General features: G+C 42.1%; 1 protein-coding gene across 1 annotated transcript in view; it reads right to left on the reverse strand.

Annotated features, from left to right (window-relative positions):
• Nucleotides 1–1,967: 1,967 nt before the first annotated feature.
• The window catches only part of LOC106934329 (netrin receptor UNC5D-like), an 87,015-nt gene continuing 70,322 nt past the window's right edge, over nucleotides 1,968–18,660 (reverse strand). Inside the window, exons 12-15 of the mRNA XM_088009120.1 lie at nucleotides 13,917–14,066; nucleotides 9,411–9,575; nucleotides 5,032–5,210; nucleotides 1,968–2,899 (exon numbers count right to left, since the gene is read on the reverse strand). Coding sequence (XP_087865246.1) covers nucleotides 2,635–2,899; nucleotides 5,032–5,210; nucleotides 9,411–9,575; nucleotides 13,917–14,066 — 759 coding nt within the window. The 3' untranslated portion in view covers nucleotides 1,968–2,634. The remainder of the gene's footprint in view (nucleotides 2,900–5,031; nucleotides 5,211–9,410; nucleotides 9,576–13,916; nucleotides 14,067–18,660) is intronic.

The raw sequence follows: 18,660 nt of genomic DNA on the forward strand, positions 1-18,660 counted from the left end.
CGTTTAATCTGGCTGTGGATTGTTGGACAAACCCAAATGTTCCCATCTGCTTCAAACTGTCATCGATTACATAAACATGCTTTCTTGCATGTTTATGCAACTGGTATTTTAAAAAAACTGAATTTAAAAAATTCTCAGAATGGAAATTATAGCCACAACTAGCCCATATGTAGGAAAAGTGAAGCTTTGGGTAATAGCTTCACAACATCAAAGTAGTTTACTGCCACAATGTGGAGTCAGGTTGGATAAAAACACTATTTGAAAAAAGAAAATTGTGAAATGATTCTGCTGGTCAGCAGGAGAATACAAAGGTAGCATAAAAATATCAAAACAAGACTACATGAGCATGGATGACATTGGGAAACTGCTGAAATTCGGGGAGTCTGTTAAGCATGGGTTTGGTACAACAACATAGAAAGAAACTTCAAAAGTTAGATTAATTTTAACTTTCTGAGACAAAACCTCACAACTACAGAAAGAGAAAGGAAACCTATGAGACAATAGGACTGTGCGAAACAAAACATGGTTCATCTCACGGTGGATTCACAAAAAAATGTGGATTACTTTAAAATCTTCATCCACTTTAAACTGAACAAAAACAGAGAGAAAAGTTACTCTCTTTTTATAAAAACAAGACAATAAGTTGTATTAGCTACTAGTTTATGTAAAATAACAGGAAGTGAGGAATTAAAGAACTTCTGATAAACACCAGCCCCCACATTTTACTTCGTACAGAGTGTCTGGAACATCGGCTATTGAGAAACAATTGCTTGCTGGAGGCGTGGAGCTCTGTTGAAGTTGTAAATTTTACCCGGTTGCTAACATTTGCGCCAGAAATGACCTGTGCCATAATTAACCATCTACCACTGTGATGAGAGGAGAGCTGAAAAGAACCAGATGGCTGTTAATACTAATTAAACATTTAGAGGCATGGCCAACACAGACTGAATGGTTTCGTTCACTTCCTCCATTGCCATTGTTGAAACTATGGGGCCAATCAGCAAACAGAAAAAGTTGTGAACGATGATGTCGTTTATCAATTGTTTTCGAATTCTAGTCGAAGAAAAATTCTGCCAGAGAAATCAAACTGAATGGGACAAAGCCCAGATGGAGAAATTAAGGGTGATGAGAATCAAGCAAAGTTGTGTAGATGGGCAGGTTGGAAATTTGACAGTACATGTTACAAATCGAAAGGAGTTTCACTGTTTGAATCTATTAGTACATGTCAAAGGGCTTAGTGGTGTTCAGTTTGTCTGGTTGATCTTCGCAAACACCTGATGTTCATCAGACACCATGTGTTACCCTTTTCAATTTGTCATTATGTTCACCATTTTCCACTGCTGAAGTAAATTACCAGGAATCTGAGAACCTTTCTTCAGATAAGCCGATGAGTCTTCAAGCTCCTGCTCTTGCTAACTACCAGTCATTCTCACACTACTGTGGTGTGGAGTGAATTTGATGTTATTTTGAACTACTAGTTTTCTGTTTTAGCCCTTGACCAAACAACAGAAAAGCATATGGGTGTCATCTGGATTAGAGTGTAAAAGCAATAACATTAGTAGTACCAGGATTCAGTCAAATACATCCTCCTTTCTGTCATCTGGATTTGGCGTTTTTATACTTTAGAGCCATTTTTAAATGAGAAACTAAACACCTCTTTAGTTTCTGCACCCTTACAACGAAGGGTAACAAATTAAAGTCACAAATGCATTGTGACTTTAATGCATTTGTGACTAATGAATTCCACTGTCAGATAGAATTCACACATGGCCTCTTGGGACACCAAGTGTCTACACTGTGTGTGTGTGTGTGTTTGCTGGGTGGTTTAGTCGAAAGGTGTCAGTGCCTGATATGAGGTCCACTGTGGGAGCTTATGGTGGTAATTAGGTGATAAGATGTCCCAGACAGGAAGTGATGTTCTACAGCTTCCTCCCAAACTGTAACAAACAGCACAGTGAACAAACCTCTTCATCCACATTATGCCACTGTTCTTTTTATTGTTTTCATCCGTCTCCAGTTTAAATTCTGATGTTGCTTAATGCTGATAATGCTGTTTTGGTAGAAATGATAATGCAAACTGTGGGTTTTCAGACGTTTTACAGTTTTTATAAGGATAAGAAAAATAATCACTTTTGAATATCTGGCTTTTAAGGTTCACTTTCACAATGATGTTAGTAATATCCTGCTTAAAAATAAAAGATAAAAGGATGGACATACAAAACATCATTCCTCATTGTTGAGATAAAAAGGAGAAGGTGTGTTTGAAAATAAAAACTGAAAGAAATGAAGAATCCTTTATATTTTAAGCAAAAGTCAAAACTAATGAACACTCAATAGACATAAACTTAAAGCAAAGAGCTGAAAAAAACAAAACAAACAAACAAAAAAAAAACTGAGGAAAGGCCAACAAAGATTTACAGTCAGTCCACAGATCCGTTAAAACACAAGGGCAGATCCACAGCAGGAGCTGGTTCACCTCGGCCCGCTGTGATCGCTCGGCACACTGACCACTGCCACTGTCCGCTCACAGACAACCTCCCGACGTGCCGCAGGGGTAGCCCCATGTCCGTCAGCGGCCGTGCACGCACACACATGTGCATCGGTCTGCCAGTTAGAGCCGGCCAACCTTTTCTCTCAGCCCGTGTATTCAGGAGCGCAGTCCTCACCCTCCGGAACCGCCGCAGGTTTGGCCGTGCCGTAAAGGCCGCACACTTCTATGTGATTGAGGTCGGGCTCCGCTTCGTCCGGGTCCTTTGGGGAGCTTTTGGAGTGGATTTTGCCAATTTCCTCCAAGGCGCTGGCCAAAGAGTCAAGGTCGGCAGAGTCCTGGTGGCGAGCTTCCCACAGGCTCAGGATGACAGCAGAGGGACTCCGCTGCTTGGCGAAGTAGCCCAGGTTACTGTGAGGGAGCACAACATGGTGGAGGGATGAGGATTTCACTCTTTACAAGATGTAACATGAAGACGTTTAAATTACATCTACTGATCATGCTTTATTGCTTAGTTGTGTTAAAGTTTAAGCAACATTTCTAAAAAAATGTTTGCTAAAAAAATTAATCTGTCATCATGTCGTGACATATGAGAAAGATAATCTGTGAAAGCTCTCTGAGCTGCTATTGTCATCTGAAAAAATGCAACGCTCCGACCAAAAACGACCAATCAGAGACAGGGAGAGGGGCTTAACGCTGTCAATCAACCGCATGAAGCGGTCATTGGTGGCCATGCTAACTAGCCTTAGCATAGTAGTATAGCAGAGAACAAATGGGGGAGTGGTGAGCAAATGGGCATGATTGACATCGCTAAGACCCGCCTCCTGGTTCTGATTGGTTGTTTCTAGTTAGCACTGGGAGAAGGTAGATGAGCTGGATTATTTTTCACAGATTATCCCATCCGGCACTGTCACAATATAGTGACAGTTTTAACAAATATCTATATATAGAAAAGAGTTACAATAACAACTTTTAAAGTGAGTTTGAGGTGAGACAGAAGTTGAGACAGACTTTAAAATCTGCTTTTCTAGTCATGCCTCAGTGTTTCTCCTGTAAAGCTGCATGGAAAGCTCTAAAATAATTTTTCAACATTTACAAATATTAAATAAATAAGCCACACACAAACAAATTGTTTTTTTTTTAAAACCTACTTAAGCCACAGGCTTGTTCAAAACCCTATAATATATGAAGATCAGAAATTCTGCTGCGGTATAGAAACTTATGAGCATGATTTCCCTCTGCTGCTTCTGAGCACAGAATGTGTTTTTAGGTGGCAGAGCCTGACGCAGAACAGATTTACAACTCTAACTGGACACAAAGAGAAGAATTTCATTTAAAAATAGAATAAAACTGCACATCCAGATAACTTTCACCACTTTAAGTACTTTAGGCACGAATCTAAAACTAGAAAATAACCATATGGATCCTTAAATGCTGCTTTGCTTGACTTTAAAAACTAGTTTCTATCTTTCTTTAAGTCATAAACACAACCATCTGTTTTCACAGACTCCACGACAAAAGGCTGTGACCTTTTAAGAAAATAAGAACATAATTAGGAATAAATTAACAGCCCGAGTCACGAGGATTTGAAAGCGACTAAAGTTTGACTTGCTTAGGAAGAACAGAGAGTCGGTTGCCATGCCAATGTGGCGCAATGCCTCATTGTATTGGTTTTCCACGAGTCCACCAGGGGGCAGCGTGCCACTGCAGCTGCCCAGCCACCTTCCTAGAGCAGACATGAGAGGGCCTGCAACTATTGGTCACTTTGGACTCAATTCAAAGCTGGTCAAGCTGCAGAGGAGAGCTCTGAGGAAGATCTTCAGTGCCTCTGGACACTGAAAATCTTGGTGCCACAGGAACAAGCAAAGACAAGCAGTTACCTCAAGTTCTCCTCACCATCAATGCACATTGTGATAGAACAATTACCAGAAAACAAATGAGATGACTGTGTTGGTACTGAAAGAAAACCTTAAGGAGAACAGTTATCTGGAAAGTAATCTAAGGTTGGGCCAGAATGGACATTTTTTATCACTACATATAAATCTATACTCATAATCATAAGTCTGATAGAGCTCCCCCAGCTCAAGGAAGGCTAAAGCTGACCCAAATCACCTCTTCATCGCCATGGTGATGTGTATGTGGACCATAAGTCTGATGACCAAATCAATCAATCATCATGCCGTCCTTTCAGGAGGGACAGGCAAGTTGGCCAGTTGAGACAAGGCAGTCCTGGAAGGAAAACCAGTTGGAGACTGAAGGAGACCTGAGACTGCAGCACAGACTCACCTTCTACCAGGAGGACAAGTCCTGGTAGAAGGAGTTATCCTTCTATAAGCGAGATACAAGGCAATGGTTTAGGCCAAAACACCACATGAGACTATGTGCCCCATAAAACAAAATCTCCATAAAACACCCAGAGGTTTGTGATAAGCCAGTCGAGTGTGAAAAGGTTGAACGACCTGTGTTCGGTACACTGTGTACCTGCTCTGATTTGACCAATTGATTCCCGAACACGGTACGTTACGGAGCGGTGTAGGACTCACCGGTCTAGGTGGAGTTTCTGCGCTAAGAGTTGCCAGTCCTTGCCCTTGGCGTTGGCAGTGTCAAAGGTGGCGCAGATCCTCTGGCGGATGGACAGTGGGATTTTGAAGGCCTTGGGCCCCGTTTGGGACGTGACTGTGCAGTCTGTCTGCATAAAAAATGGAACCGGCTCTTTCTCACCCTGGCGGACAGATCATACAAGAAAAAGACAACCGTCAGATATGAATGGCTGCAGCTGCTGTAAGCATTTCAGAGAGGAACAGCAGGGCTGAGATCATTTTCACAGCATGTTTAATGTTTTAAAGAGCCTCCATGTCGGCCATGAACCAGCACAACAAAGATGGGGGAAACCAAGTACGATTTACTGGGGTGTCTGAAACTGGTACATCTCAAGTTTTACCTAAATTAAATTGAAGAACTTTAAAAGGCTTGTTTCAACTTGAAATAGGAGATTGAAGTAGAAAAATCAGTTTAAGATTAGATTTTCCACAAATCACATTTAGCTATGCGATTCTGGATTCGTTATGCTGTTTTGATCGTTTTCCAAACATTACAGTTCAGATCAGAGAGTCACAACTCATTCATTTAATCTGTGTTTTTCACCACACACCATACAATTTGGCTTGACCCGCTGTCTTGATGTCCACACAGTGCAGCTCACAGAGAGCTGTGGGGACAGCAGGGATGAGTCAGAAAACTGTGGGTGAATAATGATTGAAATAGTACGGGCAATTTGCAGACAATTTTCTACATATTTTGTTGAATCAGGAAATACAACACATTTTCCTGAAAAATGAAAACAGCTGATCCAACATAAAAAAAAAAAAACTTGATTTAATTGCTTACAAGTAACAAGTAATCAAATAAAGTTTAAAAGTAAACTTTATTTACTTTTAAATAAAGTAAATATTTAAATAAAGTAAAGTTAATAAACTTACATTTATTAAGTTGTCATGTTAAAGGGGCTTTTGTTCAGTGCAGTGAACCCTCAGCTTTTCAGGGTTCAGGATTCAGGATTCACCTATTTGCAGGTTTTTCTTTGCAACTTCACTCCAAATTATTCATGGAAAATTTGCCTATTCAAGGATTTTTCTAAAATATTCAATAGGAAATGCAGCTGAACTGAAATGAAAGCTGAACTTCCTGGGTGCAACGCTACTTAACACAGCAGAAGACTGAAGACATCATCCGCTGTGGCAGCTCCACTCTGTGTGTTGATATTAAAGTAGATTTGATGTTTGAACTCTTAAATAGAGAGTCATTTTTTTGAGGGGAGACGTTGGGGGTCCGCTGTTAATCTAAACTTTCCCAGCATTTACAGACCCAATTGTTGTTTCTAAAATTCTTGTGAGGTGGATGTTTAAGTGTTCCACTTTAAAAACAATACCAGTTGAAATAAAACATTAAAAGCCTAAAATGAACAGCGTGGATAAGAAAAAAAAAAAAAAAAGAAAAAAAAGAAGTGGGAGTCAGCTGAATTCCCAGATGAACGGCTTTCTCTCGGTGTAAGCCGCTGGTTGAAAGTAAACCAGAACTTCCTGGCTATGAAACATTTAGCAGGAACATCTAGTTTGCAGAAACACGGTCACATGAGACAAACAGATGGTAGCATTTTGTTTTCTTCTTAAATGTAACCTCCAGGGGGAAGAAGAAGAAGAAAGAGGAGGAGGAGGAAACTCTCCAGCTAGAACAACAAGACTGCATTGCTGACTTGCCAGCAACTCTAGAAAGCAGTTTGACTTCTTCTTTTCCACGAGAAAACCCAACTTTTTCTTGCTGTGAAATGTATAAATCATGAGCTGGAAGTGGCTGGAAGCCAGGCGGATCCTGTGTTAGGCCTGTTTCTTTGTTGCTGCTTTGTTGGAATGTCCTCCCGACTCGGCCTGCGGTGAGATTAATGTGGATGGAGATGCGACGGACCTGGGATGTGTTGATGTGCGCCACCGGAGATACTGACAGGCGGAGGAGTCGTTACGGTCGCAGCAAGCGGCCGCTCCAGTCAGACCGGCGGCTGGAAGGCGACGCTGTCAGAGACGTTGGAGCCTCGCCGGCGACAGTGGAACGTCACTCAGCTGCTGGAAGTTCAGCGAACGGACAGGTTCACTCCCAGAGCCAGGACAGGCTCTCTGCACCTGAGTGAAATTAGCCCCCCCACCTTCTTCATATCAGACAAAATTGGTGTCAAACGTTTGTGGTACGTTTGTGCAGCAAAAATTTTCGTTTGTGCCGCTATCATTTTAAAGATATAAAGAAATGTTTCTAGAGGTCATCCAAGGTCAACCAACCCCCCACCTTCTTCAAATCAGACAAAATGGGTGTCAATCAACTCGGCTACGTTTGTTTTGATTTGTGCAGCAAAAATTTTTGTTTGTGCTGCTTTGGCTTTGAAGATATTAATGAAAGTGTAAAGGTCAAAAGGTCAACCAGCCCCCCAACTTTTATGAAATCCAACTTTCTTTATATCTTTAAAATGATAGCGGCACAAACAAAAATTTTTGCTGCACAGACCAGCACAAACGTAGCACTAATGTTTGACACCGATTTTGTTTGATTTCATAAAAGTGGGGGTGCTGGTTAACCTTTTGACCTTTACACTTTCATTAATATCTTCAAAGCCAAAGCAGCACAAACGAAAATTTTTGCTGCACAAACCAAAACAAACGTAGCTGAGTTGATTGACACCCATTTTGTCTGATTTGAAGAAGGTGGGGGGTTGGTTGACCTTGGATGACCTCTGGAAACATTTCTTTATATCTTTAAAATGATAGCGGCACAAACGAAAATTTTTGCTGCACAAACCAGCACAAACGTTTGACACCAATTTTGTCTGATTTGAAGAAGGTGGGGGGGCAACTTCACTCAGGTGCTCTCTGCTCAGTCTCAGAAACTAGATTTGAAACATATTTGGAACCTTGACCATTGCAAAGTGTCAATAAAAGCTATGTTACACTTTATATGATTGTTGTCTTGTTTTTGTTTTATGGTGGCCGGAGGGCTGGTGGCATGGCAACCCTGCTTCTGTCAGACTGTAGCTCACCACCATCAGTGGGCAAATGACTGGACATTGTTTAGAACTTTGAGTTGCTTAGACTAGCTTATAACCTACAAATAAAGAGGAATTAATACAAATATTATTTCTTTGACATCCGGATGTTGGGTTCAGTGTTTCCAATGCTGACTGGGCCTTGGAGAAGTACTTTAAAATGTCTAAATATTCAACAGAACATTCATAAGGGGAGAAGAAAAGTAGAAAATTCCAATTAATGATGTTTTAAAACATCAAGTGTGCAGAAAATAAAACCAAAGATATGCATGAAGCTGCAGTGCTTATGCTTTTGACAGCGGTGTTCTGGAAGACTTTTCTGAGATGAATCTCAACATTTCTGAGTTGAATCTCAACATTTCTGAGTTTCTTTCTTCTACCTACATTGGCTCCAGTTCTGTCACAACATGCTGAAACTTTTATATTTGTTGTGGTTAAAGTGGTTCTACCTGGTTACTAAAATGTCCCCCCCTGCTGGCAGTGGGAGGTATTGACATGTTGAGGAGTTCTTGTGGGTAAACTACGTTGCATTCCTCACATCCAGGGACTAAAAGCCAGTCACCATGTTTTCATGACTGGAGCTCTATTAATTATGCACACTCAAGGCGTCCTCTGCTTCCAGTTGGCTTTAATTGGACCTGACTGGATAATTACTCCCTCCAGCTGTTGATCTTCATGCACCAAACTTTCTAATATTTGCATAAGAGCGGTGGACAAAAACACACGTCCGTTTGTGTTTTTTTTCTCTCTCGTTGTAACAGGGTGAAGGTTCTTGGACTGAGGTGAATCAGAACCGGGAAGTCTCGACGCGGCGCCTGTAAACCGCTGCTTTTACGGAGCCCGGCTAATCACCGGGGAGGAATTAAATCCAAGTGTAAACAGTAATTGTAAATAACATTTCTCCTGTGTATGGGTTTGCGTTTTATTACGGCGGCGTGCGGCCTGGAGGGAGGACGGGCCTCGACAGCCCGACCGCCGTCAAGGTGCTCTTGAGTGAGGAGGCGCAGCTCCTCACCGCTCCACTGGAGCTGCTCAGCCGCTGACGGTGGTGTGTGTGCGAGCGTGTGTGAATGCACAGAAGGCTATTTGCAGGAACACACGTCTCCCTGGGCAAATAAAGGTTACAAAACACACAGTTACCCTGTGTGTACGGTGGGGAGAACAGCGGAGGCTCCACATAAATCTGCGGAGAGAGGAAGGCGGGAGCGTCCTGGTCGCTCTATTAATACACACAGAGCATGCTCAGGAGAGCTGCCCCCCCTCCCTTCTCTCACCTCCACCACCTCATTCTCCTGGAAGGTTACACAAAGGTAGAGCGGGGAAGCGGCACTGCCTCACCTCGGCCACGGCCGTGTAGACCTGCAGGATCTGCTCGTGGCCTTTGACCTGTCGCACGCTGATTTTGCAGGAGAGCTGGGTGGCGGCGGGGCTGTATCTCTCCAGCTGGAAGGCACAGTGCAGGGGCTGCTGGTTGCTGCACCACACTTGAGGGAAGGAGAATTCCTGAGAAACAAAAGTGGAGGGAACATTATCGTCGTCAGCTCGAAAAGAAACAACGGGTTTGTTTCACGAGAAGCTCCCGGTCAGCAGGTGAAATTCTGGCTCTGAAGTCTCCGCCCACACAGCGTCTGACATCCTGTTGTGAGGAAATGACTGAAGACACACACAGGAAGTGGTTTTCATGATTTGGAAAAACAGAGAGCTTCAGAAGGAGAAAGATCCAGCAGTTCTGGACATCCAGTGAACATTTTAACTGGAATATGTTGGACTTGAAAAATTGGATTTTGGGCATATTTTTTTTTAAATTTAGACTCTTTGATGTTTTTAGTTTGACGGGTTTTTAGTGTTCACAAAGGCCTACCACACACTTTAGATTTTTTTTTTTGTTTTTGTTGAAAAAATTGAAAACCATGCATCAGTTTCCCTCCTTTTCACTGTTATGTGCTGATTTATCACATAAAACCCCAACAATAAACAGCGTAGTATCACGGCTAACCAGACTTGGTAGGATGAATAAAAAAAACATGTCAATTATGTTGATCTCAGTCACACCTAGACGCTGAAGGTGATGACCTATGTGAACACCGGGATCCATGCGGCCTGCTGCAGCTCTGCAGCTGATAATGCAGCAGCAGATCAGGAAGAACGGCTGCAGGCGTGGAAACCTGGGATGCTGCCTGACACTAAAAAGCTGGCTTGATCTACGACGACCGTTATTCTGCAGCTGCTCCACGTAAAGCGGCTCGCTCGGCGCGCCTGACGTTTCCCGGGCGTCCGTAAATAAGGTGGCGGGTGATTCACTCTGTCTTCAGATCTTAAAGCAACAGAAACATACAGGGAGAAGAGGGGGAGTATCTGAGCTGCAACAAAAAGCACAACAGAGGATTCAACAGACTGCGCTCCTTCTACCTCGGTTCGCATCTTAATGCTCCTGCAGGCAAACCGAACGCGATTAATCACCTCGTGTGTTCACGCTCTCTGCAGGAGGGAAACAGAAAGACGAGTCTGACATTAGAAACACAAACTATTTGAAAGAACAGGAAGAATGAAACGAGTCAGAATGCTGCGCGCTCTTTGTTGACGAGCTAAAGCTGTGGCTGTGGGTCAACCCCCATTGAGGAGCAAAACAAGCTTTCTGACCAAAAACACCCAGAGCTTCAACCGATGACGTTTCATCACGATTCTTTTGGGCTTGTTCCATTCCAAGATGCAGGGTGGATGGAGGATGTTATGTTTCTTCATACAGGATGTGTGTGTGAGCTGTCAGGACGTTTAGCAAGTCAAGTTTATTAGCATAGAACGTTTTATCAACGAGTCAGTTCAAAGTGCTTTACACCATATAAACATAATACAGTACCCAATTATGAAACAAGCAAATAAATGATATAACAAAAGATCAGATTAATTTTGGCAAAAACTAATAAAAACACAAAATAGGCAGAAAATACAAAATAATATGAATAAAAACCTAAACAAATGAATCAATCAAGTACAGACTCTCCTTCCCTTTTTTTTTGTTTAAAAAAATGGATTCATCGCAGTTCATCTGATTAATCGTTTCATCCCTAATAATATCAAAATATTGAAACCAAGGGAACAGCACCACACAGTAGAACAAATGGCATACGTAGGATTTATGTAGCGGACATAACGTAGTCCAGCTCTCTCAACCTAGAGTCCTGACGGGGACGGTCTCCTGCAACGGTCAGAGTCTCTCTGTGCCTCAGCACACCTGGCTCCAATACCAGCTCATTATCAGCGCTCCATAGAGCGTGACTCCATGCTAGTGAGGCAGTTTAGACATTTAATTCCACATTATAGGACAAAGGACCCATGTGAAGGTTGCAGGATGCCGGCCCTGGAGGACAGGAGTGTGACCACGGAGGGACCAGAGCGTGTTACTGTGCTGCAGAGGCCCAGAGAACGGCTCACAGGTTTGGAGTTCACTGGAATCTCCCGACCCTCACTGATGGAAAAGTGAGAGCTGCTCACACTGTTTGACTCACGAGTGAGGAGTGCGGCGAAAACAACGTGCAGATGAGCCGTTTGCCTCCGGAGTGACACAGACGCCTCGGCGGTGGGTTACCTGCAGTGTTGTGGTCAAGACCACCTAACCCGAGACCAAGTCAAGACCAAGACCGAGGGAAGTCGAGACCGAGACAAGACCAAGACCAGCACCCCGCGCTACATGACACGATAAAATGTGAAATATTATCAAAATTACTTCTCAAATTGATCTGAAAGATGCATATTCCCATAAAAACACCTAGATATTAAATACTTAATAAATTTAACCAATATTAAAAGCAGAACAAACTCTTTGTTCTGCTTTGCTTCCATCTCTGCGCTATGATCTGCAGCAGTCTCGTGCCATCCCTAAAAAGATAACGCCCTGGGTATTGGTTCACGTTGCTCATGTCAGAAACCACAACTGTCTGCACCATTAAACATAGCAATTGAGGCAATGCCCTGACACTCAACTATGAACACTGACCAAGGAGCAACAAGCAAGAAGTAACCAACCACAAGGCGCTCACCGTGACTGTTCTCACCTTCTCTCCTGCTACATGAAGCCAAGTAGTCTGACACCATGGCAGACTACCGTTACAGCTGCCACTTTGAACGAAAACAACCAAAGAGCGATGTGCATGCTCTGTGTGCTCTTTCGTTCTTGTGTTTTATTTGTTAATTAAAAAATATCAATGTACATGATTAAATAATCAGATCATCATACACTTTAGCAGTTGCATGGCATCTTGACTAGGGCTGTAGTGATACAATAATCTCACGATACGATACGCCATATTCTGCTCACGATACAATATATATTGCGATATTCAGCAAACGATACAATTCAATACACCTTTGCGATTTTCTGAAAGATTTTAGAGGGACAGAGTGATTTTGGTGACATTTTGTGACTGTTATAGAGTTGGATTGAATTAATTTAACTGAAAACTGTACCAATACTGTACCAGGTATTGTGTACCAACTACACAATACCTGGCTCTGGTTGGACATGGACACAGACTTAAAGTCGACAGCTGGAGAAAATGAATCGAAGAAATGGTGAGAAAACATGTTTCTTTTAATAGAAACAGTACAAACTGTAGCTTACATGCATTTGTAAAGTAAATAAAGCGCACCAAGTACCCTGCTCTGAATAGTTTGATACCTTTTTAACCTTGACACTTAACATCTGAAGGAATCACTCTAAGCCTGATGACCTAATCACTCTCCCGGCGAAGCAAGCAGTGAGTGAGCAAGGTGACAGTTGGATGTTACGATACTTGCGGATGAATATCGATTTTTTTCTAGGAAATAAAATATCGATATATATCGCAAAATCGATATTATTACACAGCCCTAATCCTGACTTAGTGGTTAAGTAGGTTAATGAGTTTTACATGGGTGTGTATTGTAGCTGACTCCAGCTGGAGCCAGGCCCTGCTTTAAATACACTTTGAAACCACGACACATGTATATCTATATAGTTATCATTGAAAACAATTTAATGACTTATTTTTGTCATAACTTGCTGCATATGGTGAACCGACAACTCCTCTGACGGTCGGACGTCTTAATGCACATGTGCAGGCATGGTACTCACTGCATATATGCTATTCTGACAGAGTATGGTAATCTGATAGATCAACGGCTCTCAGCGACGCTCCAGTCCTATCTAATAAATAAAGAGACGTGCAGATGAATCGTACTGTTCCTGAATGTCGCATCACTATATTGCCGACTTTTGGACACAGCGTTGTCCCATATATGCGACAAGTCCGTTAACATCTCCGCACAATAATTCAGCGCAGTGAGCAAATGCTTATGTGTCTCTGTACAGCTAGCTTTGCTAGCATCACGTCAACGGAGCTTATCTTTCTTTGAGCTACTTTTCTAAGTGACGAAAAACGTTAGACGTTGTCCCCACAGTCTGTGAAAGCGAAGCGCTGCTAAGTTAGCGGTGGCCATCGGATTTCTTATGATTTATGCAGCGCTATTATATTACTGACGGTTAGACAGACATCTTTTGCCGCTGAGAGAAAAACCACTGCGCATGTCTCGTGCGAGTGGAAGGTGGGAGAAACAGAAACACGTAACTGGCAAGTCACGTTATTGGTTGGATTTTAATCGGTGCGTTTTGCATCCACTGAAAACAAAGATGTTAACAAATAAAGTGGACAGTATGCTCTACGTTTAGTGATATTTTCACAGTTGCGGTCTCGACTGGTCTTGAAATAAAATGCCGAGTCCTCAGCGCCCGAGACCGAGACAAGACCGAGACCATCAATAAATGGTCTCGAGACCAAGACCGATCTCAAGTACTACAACACTGGTTACCTGACATGTGGTAAAGGGTTTGATGCTCCACAGGAACTGGGGGACGTCCTGGATCGACACCTGGAGGCTGAAGGTGTTCGCTCTGAAAGGCAACGTCTTTGGCTCCTCGAGGAGCTGACCCCCTCTGGACGTCTCGGCGGCCACCACTCCCTGAGGACGAGAGGATGCAACGCACAGTGTGACGAACGGTGGACAAGAGAGGAGAGCGAGGAAATGAAACTGAAAAGGAAAGGAAGAGGAAACAACGACTAGAGGAAAACAGGAAGGAAACGGAGAGGAAGCTGTGACTGACCAAACTAAAGAAACTAGAGTCAATCAGAAAACCCAGAATCCTCTTTTCCCTTTTTAACGTACACTTCCTTTGCATATCAGCAACGACACCTGTTGCTAATCCTTTCGTCTGTCACATCCGCTAATTGACTCAGCAAATATTAACACAGAAGCAGGCCGCCATGAAGTGACATCCGAGTCTCCGCCGAACAAATCCTACAAGTTGCGCTCCCTCATTAGCATCCCATTTACGGCGGCGACATGACAGACTTGAGCTCCACGGCAGCACCGGGGTGATTGGTGTGTTTTCTGGGAGTGTGTGTGGGGGAGGAGTGGAAGCGTGGTAGAAGGTATCCTCCCCCTCTCCCAAATTGAATTTGAGATGATGAAAGAGCACTTTGTGGCTCGCAGGTATTCATCCGTCATCGCTGCTCAGCATCCGCCTGCCTGCCTGACCACAACTGCTGAAGGAGCGCAGTGAGAACGCAGATGTAGTTTCCTCCATTTCGTTTGGTTTTTGCTCCCAAATTGCACATTTTACGTTTACATCGTAATTTAGATAGAAAGCAACATGCAACTTTCCGTCTTTCCTGAAGGTCTAAGTATACACTGAGCTCACAAGACGAGAGAGAGCGCTCGATGCTGAGTTTACAGCAGGGAGATAAGATTTTAATGAGATTCGGAAAGATTTCAAATCTATGATTATTCACAAACTGTGTTTTAGAAAAACTCTTGATTAATTCAAGTATTTTAGATTTTAATCCAAATTCCCTAAAAAATGTAAAAATCACCCTTTAGTTTGTGATAGCAGGTGCTAGCTTTAGCTTTAACATTTAATGGTTGGCCGACAACACCTTGAAATTGGGGCTCTGTCTCTTTAAAAACTCAGGAAGTCATCACAACGAGTAATGAGCTCAGCAGATGTGCAGTTCCACCAGGTGTTTGCTAATTGCTTCTGTCTAGTCTGAAGGAGCTGAGTGGGGGAGTGGCAGGGGAGGAATGGTTGTCATGGAGACTGAAGGATTTCTCAACCAGGCATCAAAGACTAAAAGCAACACTCCAGGCATGTTTTCGATAAAGGAATAACATCATAACATGATGGAAAGTTTTCACATAATACTGGCCGTCTACGAAGATCCGTACATCTGTCTGACTCATTGATCAGAGTTTAAGCTTATCAAACAAGCAACTTTTTTTAAATTTATTTTTTTGTTTTAATAGGGTCAGATACTGCTGCCTTTGAAGATGCAGAAAGTGAAGCAGCAACAAGAGTCAAACCTTGGCTAGAGTCTGTGGCTAGTAAACGTTTCTAGATGTGTAGTTTGGTCAATCTCATGTGACTCATGTATATGGCTCCATTCATTTTTCACTACTGGTCCCTCGTGCTTTCAAGAGCTAGAAAAATAAATTTGACCTTCAAACAGCCTTGAGCTCATTTTCTGTATCGAGGTGAGTCTCCTCGATACAGTATGAAGAAAAAGAAAAGATCTGGAGCTGCTCACCACTTCCAATAGCAGCCTGTGATCTGGGACCAATTCAAAGATGTCTGTGTCATAATAAGTGAAGGATTTTATTCGAGCCTTCCTAGATCAGCCTTTTCTGCGGTGGACCAAAGCAAACCCATGCTGGGAGCTTCATACATTATTCATTCAAGAAAATGTGTAAAATTTAGCCCAATAAACACGGGCTTATAGGAGAAAATCAACGGAACGGCAGTAACAGCTTTCCCCTTTAAAATGTTTTCAGCAATATTGCCAGTTTAGGATTCATGTTTTTTCTTTTTTTTGTTTGTTTTTATTTTCACTAAATGAGATCTCACAATAGGCACGAATATGATTTGATAATGAATTTATTTTGCAGCGTGGCTCTTAAATGTCAACACAATTACTGGGGGCTGCATTGGGCTGTCCGCTGGAGGAGATCAGCTCCATAAATAGATGAGAATATCCTCCGTTATTAATCCAGAGGTTACAACTGGTAATGAGGATTGGTTTTGGAACTACCAACAATGCCAGTGTGTATCCTCCACTGACACCAACACGGTTTAGGTCAAATGTGTGTGACCAGTCTGGTCTTGTGATGTTTCGGTAGGACTTAATGTGTGTTGCTGTGTTGCTGAGTCTGTGTTGCTGTGTTGCTGAGTGTGTGTTGCTGAGCATGTAGCAAGCTGTACTTTTGGAGTTTGGATTAAATGTCTCATTTTTTCAGGACTGACCTCTTTGGGAAGCTTGGACAGTTCCAACTTTGCTTGTTGCAATAAATCAATGTATGGCATGATAAATAATAATAATAATAATAATAAAAAAATCTCAATAATTTCCATTTTAATGTTATACCATTTTTCTCTTTTCTCTCTTTTTCTACCAAAAGTTAGATGATAAAAGTCTTCAGTCTGATGCTTTGGTCTCAACCATAATGAAATAATATATAAAAAAACCCTTTTAATTTGAGATATATTTAATTTATTTTAAATTTGTAAAGCTGTACAAAATCTACCACTAAATAATCTAATTTAAGGCATTATATTCCAGCTGGCAAGGCCTGTTAATTAATTTAAATTTGAAACAGTCAAGCAGCAACTTACTGTTAATTTTGGCACTTTAAAAGCGCCTCATTAGAGAAGGCAGGCTTGCGCTCCATGCATGAGCGCAGACGAAGGGCAGTGGAAGTTTTTCTGCAAACTGCCAGTTTAAGTCATTTGGGAAATGGTTCGCTGGCAATTTGCATCCAAGTCGTCCTCACAAACCAGTTTCTGTGAAACGGGCCCCTGGGGACCCGGTGTCTTGTTTCAAGTGGTTGGGATGCAATTTGTTAAGAAATCAAACGCTTCTGATTAATGCTGCTTGATACGCTAAAAAAAAAAAAAAAAAAAAAAAAAAAAAACTTAACTGAAATTCATCATTATGTGAACAAATATATATAATTTTGATACAATTTTTGAAAATGTACACTGAATCAAGGTTTTTATAGTCAACTGAAATTAAGAAATAAAAACTGAAATTGAGAAAACATTTTTAACTGAAATAAATAAAAACTGCAATTAATGGGGACAAAATATAACTAATTGGAACTATATTGTGTGTTTATAAACCTAATTAAGACATATTTAAATTAGAGATATAATATCCTTTTTGTGTTATGAATCTATTTATTAGCCTTTCAAATTTATGTGAAATAGATTTTTTTTCCCCACAGAAGCAGTTTGACTGTCAAATTACTGTACTCCACTGTCTGCAAAATGACAACAGCAAAAGTTGGGAGAAAACTCAGTTGTTCAACAATGAGTGAATCCATTTTATGAAAATGGTATCTTCTGTTGAATCACAACACAATCCTTTGACCTTTTGGAATTCTGCACCTAAAAATTAACCAAAGTATGAAAAAAACTACAGCAGTGACATGGTGAACTGTCGCACTTCCACAAATGTGTTCTGAATCTGCTCTGTGGCTGATTTTGTCCTGCAGCTCTGGAAAACACGCAACAGAGATGCGGCGTTAACAGGAAGGAAAGCCCGAGGGATGCGCAAAACGTCTGGCATCTGCTCGGCAGGCTGCCGACCCATAAACCCGACCCAGCGCGCGTCTTAAAGCCAGCTGCTGCTGACTTCCTGCAACGCCACGCAGGAGCAGCCGGGAGTCAGCCACCGGCTCGTCCCTGATCACCTAACCTCCTCTCAGGGGAGCCAGGGGTGAAGTCTGATTTCCCTCAGGTTCGTTCACAACACCTCATTTCTCAAAAGGCATGTATGGTTGCTAGCTAAAGGAAGAGCCAGTCAAGATTTAAGATTTAACATTTGAAAGACTGTGGCGTCAGACTATTACAAGCATATGCAGAGCATCATAACGGAGTCCTCACAACACAGCCGTCTTGTTTCGCCGAGGTAATGAATCTGCCGTTACTCACATGGCGTCGCTCTCTGTGGCCCCTGCTGCCTCACAGAAACAAGCCAACAACAGCACAAGGTGTGCCCTCTGAACGTAGGCCGAGCGTCTCCCAGTCGTTCGAGTGCATCTGTGCATCCTTCTGCTTTTGACAAAGACTCCGGAAATAAAGCAAAGCTCTGATGGCTTATTTGAAGAAAGGCTGCAGCTTCTCATTTGTCTGAGATGAGTTAACCATTCTTGGATGAAAAACACACACAAAAATATAGATTTCCAGTGAAAGTCCTGTAATTTAATGCAACCACATCTAATTAGTTAAAGGGGCAGTATTATGTGTATTCCAGGCATGTAGTGCAATTTTATAGCATAATCACGTAACTATGGTAACTTCAGGTGTCATAAAAATGCTATATATAGAGATCCAATTTCAATTTAGCAAACTGAAATTGGATCTCTGTCTCGTTAAAAACTTCTGCTCTTTCTGAAACTCCACCTTAAAGAAGTCATCCCAACATGGCTCCTCTATCAACTCTTTAATGTTTTACCAGCGACGCTCTGAGAAGTAGCTGGTACAGATCTCAGCAGATGTGCA

This window comes from Poecilia mexicana, unplaced genomic scaffold (assembly GCF_051168715.1).
Source record: "Poecilia mexicana isolate PSO_F unplaced genomic scaffold, ASM5116871v1 scaffold_9, whole genome shotgun sequence".
In the NCBI taxonomy this organism is placed as follows: Eukaryota; Metazoa; Chordata; class Actinopteri; order Cyprinodontiformes; family Poeciliidae; genus Poecilia; species Poecilia mexicana.